A 12,501-nucleotide genomic window follows, 5' to 3' on the forward strand; every position below is an offset into this window, starting at 1 on the left:
TAACTCCCTAAACTAACACTTCATGTGTATAATAAAGCATTTGTAATCCCATGGGAAGGTAAATCTTTATTTAACCTGAATGCTATTTTAAAGAGTAACAGTCCAGAGACACAGAAAGAAAGACTGATTTTGGAGTGTACACAGTGTCAAGACTTGAGATGCCATTTAACCCAAATGTGCCAAGATTTTAAGTAACTGAGGTGAAAGCAAAACAAAGCAAGATTCCTCAGAAGAGCTGTCTCTACTGTCTCCCTTTTTCTTCCCCGTCCTTGAACTTGCTACCTTTCATCCCCACCACTCAAAGAAAAATGGATCATGGCAAAACCACCAGTGATCTCCGTATCACCCATGTCAAGGAACAAAAATCGGCCTTTATCTTACTCAACCTATCAGGAGAATGAGATCAAAAAAATCAACTCCATAGTTTTAAGACTTGTGAGACATATGGCTATGCACGATTTTCTGACTGATTTATCAGCTTTTAATGAATTAGTGTCACAGGTGTTCAGAGATTAATTTTTTATAATTTTAAAATATGTTTCTATGGGGGGGAAAAATGTTTCTCTCTTTCCAAACATACAGACAAATACCTCTTCTAAAGGAAGCAGAAGCAACTGCTTTTATTGTTAAATTTTCAGGTCACAGGTTGTTTCAAAGGTTTATTTCCCACATCCTTAATAAGAAACCCCAGCTACAGTGGTCCAATTATGACTCTCAAATGAGCACTGGGAAAGATGAAACCTAAGGAAGATTCTTGGTTTTCATCTTTCGTGAACTTTGCACCGATCAGTATATTTACATACGTCCTGCCAAGAAGAGAATTTTAAAACATCACTGACATGGTTTACTTAGTCTCCTCATGTAACAATGATCCAACATCTAATCTATAAGACACTGCTGTACCACACATCACCTTAAATATAAATATGGTATTTTTACATCACATCGCTGCTTATTATACGTCAAAGTTCAAGTCAATGTGGCATGAAGTCAAGTTTTCTCTAGTCTTAATGACCATCAATTAACTGTCAGGTGGGGAAACGCCAAATATGACAAAGGCTTCCAGCTAATGCCATCAAAGTCATCACTTCCGTGTAGAATCACTGGAATGTGACTTTCCGCACTGCACTTCTTCCTCTTGTGTGATGAAGACCTGATCTGTAGATGGAAGAGCTTCTGAATTTAACCTCTGATCCTGAGTTCAAGTCAGGTCTGGAAATACTAAGGCAATGTCACTGGCAAAACTGTGGGTATAAAATAAAAGCATGCTCAGGCCTCCTCATAATAGATATCAGCTCAGGAGTAAGCGATTCCATAAAAGTCCTGATTTCAATTAACTGGTTTCTGCATCAGCCCTGCAATATTAAACTCTGGATCTCAAATGTGCACATACTGTCATATTCGTCTATTGATGTACAACTGTCAAAGCACTAGGTATGTGGTTCTCAAAAATGTTTGGCTTCATAAGACCTGAACCAAAAAGACTACACAGTAGGTTTCAGTGCAAACCTATATAGTGGTGGTTATTGGGCATTAATTATCTTCACACCAATTAAAGTGTTCACTATAACATACAAATTTGTAACACAAATCAAGAATGAGCTTCTGATTTCAAGAGATACAGTATGTCTTTTCACACACGTAATTTGTCCATATTTTAACTATTATTCTATAAATACTTGATATTTATATCATTAATGCTACTGGGATGGAATAATATTACACAGAAAAGTGTTTCACAACCAGGTATAAGAAGTTCTAGAGGGCTAAACTTCAGTTATAAAATGGGTCATAGGCTGAGAAGTCACTACTTATCCACAGTAACTATAAATCAAGAGATGACTGAGGGTCAGTCATCACATGTCCAAATCTATGAATGAATGAATTCCTTAGTAGATTAAAAAAAAAAAAAAGAACATTGTCAGGTGATATTATATATGGCAAACCTATAGCACAAAATTAGGTGGCCTTGTTTAATATGAAAAATAATAATGTAGAATTTTAATACCCCTTTGGGTGCTACATTAAGACATCTTGACGAGAAATCTTTTTAAAAGTAAACTACCAATAAATAAAGTTGCCCGGATGTACACAACATATGTACACACTAATTATCAGTTGAAGAGCAGCATTTCATATACAGAGAGCCAAAGGACTAAAGCTACACAGTATAATACAGGTTTCCACTATCATACCAGCAATCTTACCTAGAAAATAACACTTTTCAATAGTCTTTCCAGATGGACATTTGAAAACCAATGCTATAATTCACCTACTGACATTGATAATTTCCCTTAAGAAACATGTGAGACTGTAAGAGCTGGCAAGTTATATCATATTTCAGTATCGTATTACTGGAGCTCCTAGAACAACATAAATCACACAACTTCTGAAAAGTTTGAAAAACAAAAGCACACGTCACATTTTAGGTTTCCTCCGTCAGTTCTCGTGCCCCAGTCGGTATTCACTCTGTGCCCTCTGTGCGGCCCTGAAGGCTTTCCCACAGCACTCTTAAAAGGTTTATGTTTGTTTTGCAAAGGATGAGTCAAGAGTATGCTAAATAGTCAGTCGTGAAAAAAAATGCAGAAGATAAATTCCATGTATCCCTCCAAATGTAGAATACTGCAGGCTCCCACGAGTTGGTCAAACTTCCCAACCATCATCCGGCTTCAAGCTTTGCAGGATAAGGCCTCCTTACGCAAAGAACGGTTGAGAATATTTGCTCCCCACACCCAGAGCCATTCAGGCATATACTGTGCGAAAAGAAACTAAAGATGAAAGAGAAAAGGATTACAAGGTTAGAATCCAAAGCCATCGACAACAAATTGCACAGATCAGCAATGATTTAAGCCAACAAACATCACCCATCACCTTAAATACAAAAGAGGAAAAAAACCTTAGGTGATGCTGCATTGAGTACCTGCTTTTGCACAAGACCCTATGCTAGACTCTCTGGGGAACAGAAATGGGATCACCACCACTCACCCCTTCCTCTAAGTAGGCAGGACAGACCTACATGCAGTGATACGATTCCATCTTTACTCAGTGTGATATGAATAGCAGATCATGTAGGTAAGAATTCCAAGTCATCCCAGGAATAAAAGGCAGGTCAAAGAGCAAAATGCATCCATGGTCAGTACTGTGAGAGAGAACTGGGGTTTGAGGGGCAGGGTGGAGCTTACTCTACTGACATTAAAACAGCGAATTCCCTCTTCTAGATGTCATGCAGCTGGAACTTTCGAATGTTCTTAACATAATAAATCCACAGAAGAGAATTCAGTGACTGAACTGGAATCACTGAGATGTGAGAATCAAAATTTACGATCCTCATCTTCCAGCATCAGGTTTCAATCAGACTCCCATGTATCTATCATTTGGAAAAGTTTAAGATGCCTTAACCTTAATTATGAGAGCTGAGCACACGCGGCTGGTTACCTGGATGGAATGGGACCAGTATCCTGTGGTCCTTTTTGAAATGCCGAGGGTAGAAACAGCATGATGTGCATACACTTTTGGGGAAGGCACCAACCACGGGCACTTGTGCAGAAAGCTGCCCGGGGTGGCCACGTTGGTAGCCACGTAGAATGGGATTAAACTCTGTACAAAGATTCCTTTGGAAGCATATTCATACTGCAGTGCTCTGCTGAAGTGGTCTAAATAAGCCTGTTAAATAAAACAGGAGAGGGAAGACTGATTTTGTTGGGAACTCGAAAGAAATCAAGAGAGAAAAAAAGACTTATGGTCATTCTGGGGAAAAAATACAGCACAAGCAAACATCAGCTGCTGACACAGAACTCAACACACTAGACCAAACCACTGTGATAAATGTTTTCCTACATGATGACTTCACTTTCCACCTGGGAGCGGCTTACCTTAGACGCTGAGAATGCCGCCAGCTGGGGGGTGGGTTTGCAGCAGGAGCCGGAGGAGATGGTGACAATGGCGCCCTTCTTCCTCTCCACCATCCCTGGCAACACGATGTGGACCATGAGGCTGGCCGCAGCGATGTTCACATTGACGATGTCCCAGAGCGTGTCCTCAGAGACCTGCGTGAAGTACTGCGGATAGGGGTAGAACACACCCACGTTATTCACCAGGATCCCAATGTCTCTGCCCTGCAAGGCTTCCCGGATCATGTCGTAAATCTCGCGGCCACTGCTGAAGTCCGCGACTATGATGTCAGTCTCCACTTTGTAGGTGTCAGCTATGTCTTTGGCGACCATCTGCAGCTTCTCTTGGTTCCGGCTGATCAGGACGATGTTGAGCCCACGGCTGGCCAGCTCCTCTGCATAGGCCCTTCCAATCCCGTCCGTGGCACCTACAGGACAAGCCGGCAAAGGGAGCAAACTCATTTCACGGTGCAACCCTTAAAATGGACTTTAAATACCCCGGGTCTGGGTTTAATCAGAGAAGGATTCACACTAGAAATAAGCTCGCTTCTGTGAGTAATCAGTCAAGCACAAGGTGGAAACCGTAATACAAATGACACTAGCTAATCAAATGCTCGCCCAGACACTCTGACAGGTAGAGGAAGCACTGCTTTACGTTTGCCAAAGGTGACTGTGAGACACAGTGGGAGACTGTTCTCAAAGCCTCGTCTGGTCTCTGTGAGTGTCAGGAGGTACTTTCCTAGGAAACTATGGTAAATGAAAATGAAATTTAAAAGAAGAGAAGCATTTCTGAAAGTGGTACCAGTTTGTAAGGACACTTTCAAAACCAAGAGCAAGAAGGAAAAGCAAGCAGCAGGAAGGCAAGGCTGGATGGGGAACAAGAGGCGACAGAAGGACAAATACAGAGACACACCTTCCAAGATGAGCGGTGAGAAAGGTGCACATAATCATAACAGAGGAAGTTTTATTTCTTTATCCCATGAAAACATGATTAAATTCAGTAAGTCCCTGAATGAAGCATCCAACTTAAAACACAGATCAATTGCGAGAGATGACTTCGTTTTTAAATCAGGCAAGAACTGAAATCTCATCTCTTACCACTCACGACCGCCCATCTTCCATACTGCTTGATCAAGTCCGCTCTGCTCACGAGGCGCGGGATGAAATGCAGCCTGATGAGGCTGTAGAAGTCACAGACGACGGTGATGCTTTTTCTGGCCGTGTACCAGGCTCCAACCAAGGCGAGGGCTTCCATGTAGCAGTTGCAGGACCTGGCGATTTCCCTATACAAGAGGTAGAAGCTGTCGACGGCAGCCATGGCGGCCTGCAGGGGCAGAGAGCAAGAGAGGTTGTCTCTGCTTAGTAACTGAAAGGAACACACACAGTTTGGGTGAAGAAGGACGTTTGAGACATCAGGGCCTAACAATTTTGCATTCAAGTAACAGTAACTGTTCAAATGCATGTAGCCCGTGGATCCAGTCAATTTATGATATCATTACTTAACATCTGCAGCTTACAAAGTTCTTTTCATCCAAGAAGATTAGTCAACATGATTATCAAGAGTTACCAAATTTCTACTAAAATCCAGGAACTGAGCTAAATGTTATGGATACGACAATAAACACAATATGCTCTGAGCCCTAAGGAGTTCCCAGCCCAGCTTAGTGACAGGCACAGACTTTTTAATCCACGTAACAGCTGAGAGTAATGTTTATTTCTTTTATTGAGTTTATTTATGGAAAACTGGCAAGTACAGAGGACCTACTATCCCTGTAAAGACAAAGTATGAAAAATAGAGGCACTATTAGGACATAGCCTTGGCCTCAAAGGGGGCTTCCTGGTCACTCAGACAGTACAGAAACTGCCTGCAATTCAGGAGACCAGGGTTCAATCCTTGGATCAGAAAGATACCCTGGACAAGAGAATGGCTACCCACTCCAGTATGCTTGCCTGGAAAATCCCGGATAGAGGAGCCTGGTGGGCTACAGTCCACAGGGTCTCAGAGAGTCAGACGGGACTGAGCGACTAACACTTCGGCCTCAAAGACCTTACAACTCACTTTGAGACAAAACTATGCTCTAATTCTCTTTAATGTAAATTGCATTATGTATAAATAATGTTCATAAATGTACGTTTTAAAAAGAGATACTCCCCAAACCTGAAGACATGGCTTTCTGAAATGACAGTGGCTAAGCACGCTTCATCTGGCTGGCATCACTGGCACACCGTCATCCTTGCCTGGCCCCTTGTGTTCGGGGAGAGAAAAGCCCAATATGACTCTTGTAGTATCCACACAGCAAGCATCTTTATCTGCCATGTACTGGGATGGATGCTAAGGTTTCAAAGATGAAGCAAACGACTGCTTAGGAGGAGAGACTGACACCTAACAAAACAACTTAAAATGCCATATGAACTGGTGTGTATGTGTGTGCACCTGCAATCAGAGGGGCAGAGGAAGGCCGGGCACGACCAAGGCTGATAAACTTCCTTCTAGACCAGACCAGGGAAGTCACCAAGGCCTGAGCCAACCACGTGCTCTCAGTGAGGGTCAGTTCAGTTCAGTTGCTCAGTCGTGTCCGACTCTTTGCGACCCCATGAATCGCAGCACGCCAGGCCTCCCTGTCCATCACCATCCCCCAGAGTTCACTCAGACTCACATCCATCAAGTCAGTGATGCCATCCAGTCATCTCATCCTCTGTTGTCCCCTTCTCCTCCTGCCCCCAATCCCTCCCAGCATCAAAGTCTTTTCCAATGAGTCAACTCTTTGCATGAGGTGGCCAAAGTACTGGAGTTTCAGCTTTACCATCATTCCTTCCAAAGAAATCCCAGGACTGATCTTCTTTAGAATGGACTGGTTGGATCTCCTTGCAGTCCAAGGGACTCTCAAGAGTCTTCTCCAACACCACAGTTCAAAAGCATCAATTCTTCGGTGCTCAGCCTTCTTCACAGCCCAACTCTCACATCCATACATGACCACTGGGAAAACCATAGCCTTGACTAGATGGACCTTAGTCGGCAAGGTAATGTCTCTTGCTTTTGAATATACTATCTAGGTTGCTCATAACTTTTCTTCCAAGGAGTAAGCATCTTTTAATTTCATGGCTGCAATCACCATCTGCAGTGATTTTGGAGCCCCCCAGAATAGAGTCTGACACTGTTTCCACTGTTTCCCCATCTATTTCCCTTGAAGTGATGGGACCGGATGCCATGATCTTCCTTTTCTGAACGTTGAGCTTTAAGGCAACTTTTTCACTCTCCTCTTTTACTTTCATCAAGAGGCTTTTTAGTTCCTCTTCACTTTCTGCCTTAAGGGTGGTGTCATCTGCATATCTGAGGTTATTGATATTTCTCCTGGCAATCTTGATTCCAGCTTTTGTTTCTTCCAGCCCAGCGTTTCTCATGATGTACTCTGCATAGAAGTTAAATAAGCAGGGTGACAATATACAGCCTTGACGTACTCCTTTTCCTATTTGGAACCAGTCTGTTGTTCCACGTCCAGTTCTAACTGTTGCTTCCTGACCTGCATAGATTTCTCAAGAAGCAGGTCAGGTGGTCTGATATTCCCATCTCTCTCAGAATTTTCCACAGTTTACTGTAATCCACAAAGTCAAAGGCTTTGGCATAGTCAATAAAGCAGAAATAGATGTTTTTCTGGAACTCTTGCTTTTCCATGATCCAGCGGATACTGGCATACTTTTCATACTGTTCATGGGGTTCTCAAGGCAAGAATACTGAAGTGGTTTGCCATTCCCTTCTCCAGTGGACCACATTTCAAAAAGATCAGAACAGACCACAATTAACTACAGGGAGCTCAGATATGCACAAGCACAAGGGTATATAGCAGTTATTAATATTATGTAAGAGAAAATAGATTTAAGCCAAAAACGAAATTTATATAAAATTTCTGGAAGTGGCCTCTCTCACAGAAATCTGTATAGAAAAAAACTAAGGTTTTTTCTGAAACTAAGAAAAAAATCCCTGACAGTAGCAGCAAAAATTGGCATAAGCTTAAGGAAGAACAAGTGAATTCCCTCCCACTCCACCGCAATGCAATCTGAGCTCAACCAAGGTCTGCAGAGTGAAGAAAACAAATTAACCTCTGGAATGGAACACTCTGTAAGAATGACACCACACTGGTTAACAGGCGCATGAAACAACAAAAAACTACTGAATGTAAATACGTGTGTGTGTGTGTGTTGAGTATGCATATGAATGTGTAGGCCAAATTACAAACCAACAAAACATACTAAAGAAATGTGATAAAAAACTGAAGAAACAGGCAGTAGGATTCCTAAATGCCCCACAGTCCTGTGCTGTGCTTAGTCGCTCACTTTGTGTCCAACACTTTGTGACCCTATGGATTGCAGCCCACCAGGCTCCTCTGTCCATGGGATTTCCCAGGCAAGAATACTGGAGTAGGTTGTCATTCCCTCTTCCAAGGGATCTTCCCAACCCAGGGATCGAACCCACTACTACCACACCGGCAGGCAGATTCTTTACCACTGAGCCACCAGGGAAACCCTCAGGGTCACAGTCCTCCACCTCAAAGGCGTCCCCTCTTTGCATGCTATGCACGAGCACCTCTCAAAGCTTCCAGATGCTAGTGATGAGGCAGTGACAGGCCACCTCCCGAACGGTCCCCTGCCACACCTTGGCAGTACAGAGCCACATCCTGGGGGGCAGGTGCTGGCTGGGAAGGCCCCTCACACTCTCACTGGCTGCTTCCCGGGACAGAGCTGATTCAAGATTCCCAGAGAAGTGACCAAAAACACAAGCTCCTCACAATGAAGAACATAGAAACTGAGACTCCGAGTCCAACATCCTAAGGTGGGAGTTCCTGAAATAATGCTTTTATAGTGGACACGTGCCATCTGTCACACTTACTCAAAGAGCAGGCCATGAGGAAAGTAAATGCAAAACATGATACTTGTATGCACAGTACTTTTTGAACAAAATGTAATAAAGTTAGAAATAATACAACCATAACCAAAAAACAAACAAACAAACAAAACTAGATACTTGGAACATTAAATCTATTCTTCAAAACAACAGGTGGATATATGTCTAAGATGTTACAACAATGTTTTTAGTAAAACACTGGACGCCACATATCAAGGTCTAATAGATTGGAGCCAAAGAAATACTTGTGGGGAAAAATGCACGGCAGGAGTGTTTGTAATAAGATTCCAGCTAAAAGGAGGTCACATGTGCCTTGGGGAATGACCTCACCTCAAGGGGAAGCTGTGTAAAGGGAACTTCAACCCCTCCTTGAACACCATTTTTCTCAAGAATGTGAGACGGAAAAAGTCCAGAAAAGATGCCTGACTATGACTGAGTTCTCAGTCTTTCTGCCCAAGTCATTCTCCCCAGTCATTCTCCACCTGCAGTCTCCTCTTACCTCCTCTGCCAGCTCTGGGCCTCCAGGAGCTGCTCTGCCTTCTCTGCAGGACAAGCTGCAAGCAAAAACAAACAGCAAATGCCTTTCCCTCACAGCTCAGCTGGGAAAACGTAACAAAAAAATTAGACCAAAGGTTTTAAAAGAAAGTAAAAATTCATGTGCCATGAATTCCAAACAGGCATTGATGCTGAAGCTCCAATACTTTGGCCACCTGAGGCAAAGAGCCAACTCATTGGCAAAGACCCTGACGGTGGGAAAGACTGAGGGCAGGAGGAGAAGGGGACAACAGAGGTTGAGATGATTGGATGGCTTCACCAACTCAATGGGCATAAGACTGAGCAAACTCCAGGAGATGGTGAAGGACAGGGAAGCCTGGCGTGCTGCAGTCCATGGGGTTGCAGAGTCGGATACGACTGAGCGACTAAACAACAATTTAAGAAAATTGGAAAAATGTACACCAAAGTTGTCTATTATGCACAGCTCAAAGAATAAAAAACACTCACGGGGCCACAGGACTCCACAAATCAAATCAGAGTCTCAGAAGGCCCAATGCCTCCTCCCTGGTCGCATCCCCTTCCGCCACCCTTGGGGTAATCAGTCTCCCAAGTTCTGATGTAATCATTCCCTTGCTCTCTTCTTTCTCTGGTAAATAGTTGTATACCACCCCACCACAGATTCTGAAATAACAGTACTCCGTTTTGTCTGGTTTTCCCCTTACATAAGGAATCAAGCCCATGTATCCTTTGGTGACTCGTATCCTTTGGTGACTCGTTCCTCTCACTCAGGGCTGTTTTCCAGACCCAGGCACACCTCTGCAGCCGCAGGCCATAAACTCTCACTGCTGCACCGTCTCATGGCACAGACACAATTCGCATGTCCAATCTACTGCTGATGGGTTGTTCTTGTTGGTTTTGACTTTACAACTATGAACAGCGCTGCTGTCAACGTTCTTGTGCATATACAAGAGTTTCCCAAAGGGACAGGCCTAAGAATCGAATTGCTGGGCCACAGGGCATCCATGTGTTCAACCAGATGCTGCCAAAGCAGCTGAACCACTTTACACGCCCACCAGCAGCAAGTGTGAGCTCATGCTGCCTCCTCTCAATGGCTGGCAACATCGAACAGTTCACTTCCTGCCAAAGGCTGCCTGTGAAATGGGACCTCACCATCATCTGCACTGGCATTTCCTGACGGTTAATAAGGCTGGCACTCCCTTCTGATGTTTATGTGCTGTTTGTTTTCTTATCTATGAAATGACTGTTTCTAGCTTTTGATCTTACTTCTTTTCAAATCAACTTTTTAAAAAATTTAATTTTTAAAAATTGTATTTCTTTATTTTGGCTGAGCCACACAGCATGCTGGATCAAACCCAACCCCCTGCACTGGACATACAGAGTCTTAACCACTGCACCACCAGGGGAGTCCCCTTGTGACCTTCTTTCTATTGCATTGTCTTTGTTTTCTTTCAGAGCTCTAAGTATTCTTTCTACATTCTAGATACTAGTCCTCTGTATGCTTTGTCCCTTTATATAACTGCTTTTGATGAAATGAATGTCTTAGTATCAACATCAACATAGTCCAATTTATCAATCTTTTTCCTGCTTGGGTTATGCTTGTTACATCTCATTTCAGATATCCCATCTTAGCCCCAGGTCAGAAAGATATTTTTACATATTATTTTCCAGTTTCTTTTTTTTTACAATTCTGCTTTCCAGATTCAAGTCTTTAATCCACCTGTGGCCTTGTGATGGTGTGAGGCTGGGGTCGCATCCATCTCTACTGTTCCTCCCCAGACCCTAGCATGGTGCTAGGTACACAGTATTTATTTAACAAATAGAAGCAAATAATGACTTATGTTCAAAGCTCAAATTTCACTCAGGTAGAAATAACTTGAGAAGCTTCTCCAACTTTGCATCAGCACTTTGATGAAGCTGTTATTGGTGTATCATGACTTTTTGGAGTTTCCTTACCTCCCTGTGCCAAGTTTCAGTATACCGCTAACATAAACTACATGGAGAGAGTCAAAACATGGCCGTTCTTGTCCGAGATCCAATACCCCTCAGTTTCAGGTCTCCACTTGTGCAATGGGAATTAAAACTATAACAGCATCCACTCCTGGGTACAGACCCAAGATAATCGGTATGGCTAAAAAGTGGAAACAACCCAAGCGTTCAACAACAGATGAACACATAAACAAATGTGGTCTCTCCACATGATGAATATTATTCAGCAATGTAAAGAACAAAGTATGGATACATGTGATGATATGGACAACTTTCGAGAAGAGTATGCTGAGCCAAAGAAGCCAGACACAAAAGGCCACTCGTTATATGACTCCATGTACGGGAAATGTCCAGAAAAGGCAAATCCAGAGACAGAAAGGAGAGGAGGGCTGCCACAAGGCCAGAGGAGTGGGAAACAAGGAGTGACTGCCAATGGGGTGGGATTTCCTTGGGGAATGATGGGAATGTTCTGGAATTAAACAGTGGTGATGGTTGTGGACAGTGAACATGCTACTATGAACAGCACACATTTAAACGGCTAAAATGGTGAATTGTTATGTGACTTTTATTTCAAAAAAAAAATCTGCTTAAAAAAACAATTTGTTGAGCTCTATCTATGTCTGTGGAATATTATTCTAGTGGTCACAACCACGAACTCAGAAAACAGACATCCTGGATTTGAACCCAGGCTCCCCATGTAAGAGCTGTGTGTCTTGGGTGAAGTTACTTCATTACTTCACAGACCTTTCCTTTTATCACCTGCAAATATAGGGCTAATATTTCCTTCCTAAGATTATAATGAAAATTAAATCAGATCATACATATGAAGCACTCAGGGCCTGGGAACATCAGCGCTCAATAAACCTTGGCTATCAGCCACTGTAATTTAATGTTCAATAATGTTAGTTATTGTCTATTTGCAGCGCTCAGGGTTAAAATCTGGCTTTCTGCAAAAGACTCCACTAAGTGCTTTCTTCCTATCATGGCACTTCTCTCATCAACCCTTCCAGGCAGAGTTGTAATCATGCCCAGTTTACAGACATGGAAACTGAGGCTTACCGAGGTAAAGTGGCACAAGCAGGACTCTGCAGCTAAGAAGTGGGCGGTGGTAATTCAGATCAAGGTCTGTTAAAGTCCAGAGGCCTGCCTGGCGAACCCCACTCTGAGACCCCCAGGCGGGCATCCTGCTGACATCACCAAGCGGGCCGC

General features: G+C 43.1%; 1 protein-coding gene across 2 annotated transcripts; it reads right to left on the minus strand.

The window, feature by feature from the left end:
* Positions 1–2,669: 2,669 nt before the first annotated feature.
* HSDL1 (hydroxysteroid dehydrogenase like 1) lies at positions 2,670–5,208 on the minus strand. 2 transcript variants are annotated; one of them, XM_068993271.1, is made up of 5 exons: positions 4,989–5,208; positions 4,221–4,318; positions 3,873–4,058; positions 3,436–3,663; positions 2,670–2,768 (listed from the first exon to the last, which is right to left on the minus strand). In XM_068993271.1, the coding sequence occupies exons 1-5, from the start codon at positions 5,206–5,208 to the stop codon at positions 2,670–2,672; spliced, it is 831 nt and encodes a 276-aa protein (XP_068849372.1). The 2 variants fall into 2 exon arrangements, with proteins under 2 accessions (XP_068849372.1, XP_068849371.1); XM_068993270.1 differs by having other exon boundaries at positions 3,873–4,318.
* Positions 5,209–12,501: the final 7,293 nt, after the last annotated feature.

Source organism: Capricornis sumatraensis, chromosome 20 (assembly GCF_032405125.1).
Source record: "Capricornis sumatraensis isolate serow.1 chromosome 20, serow.2, whole genome shotgun sequence".
In the NCBI taxonomy this organism is placed as follows: domain Eukaryota; kingdom Metazoa; phylum Chordata; class Mammalia; order Artiodactyla; family Bovidae; genus Capricornis; species Capricornis sumatraensis.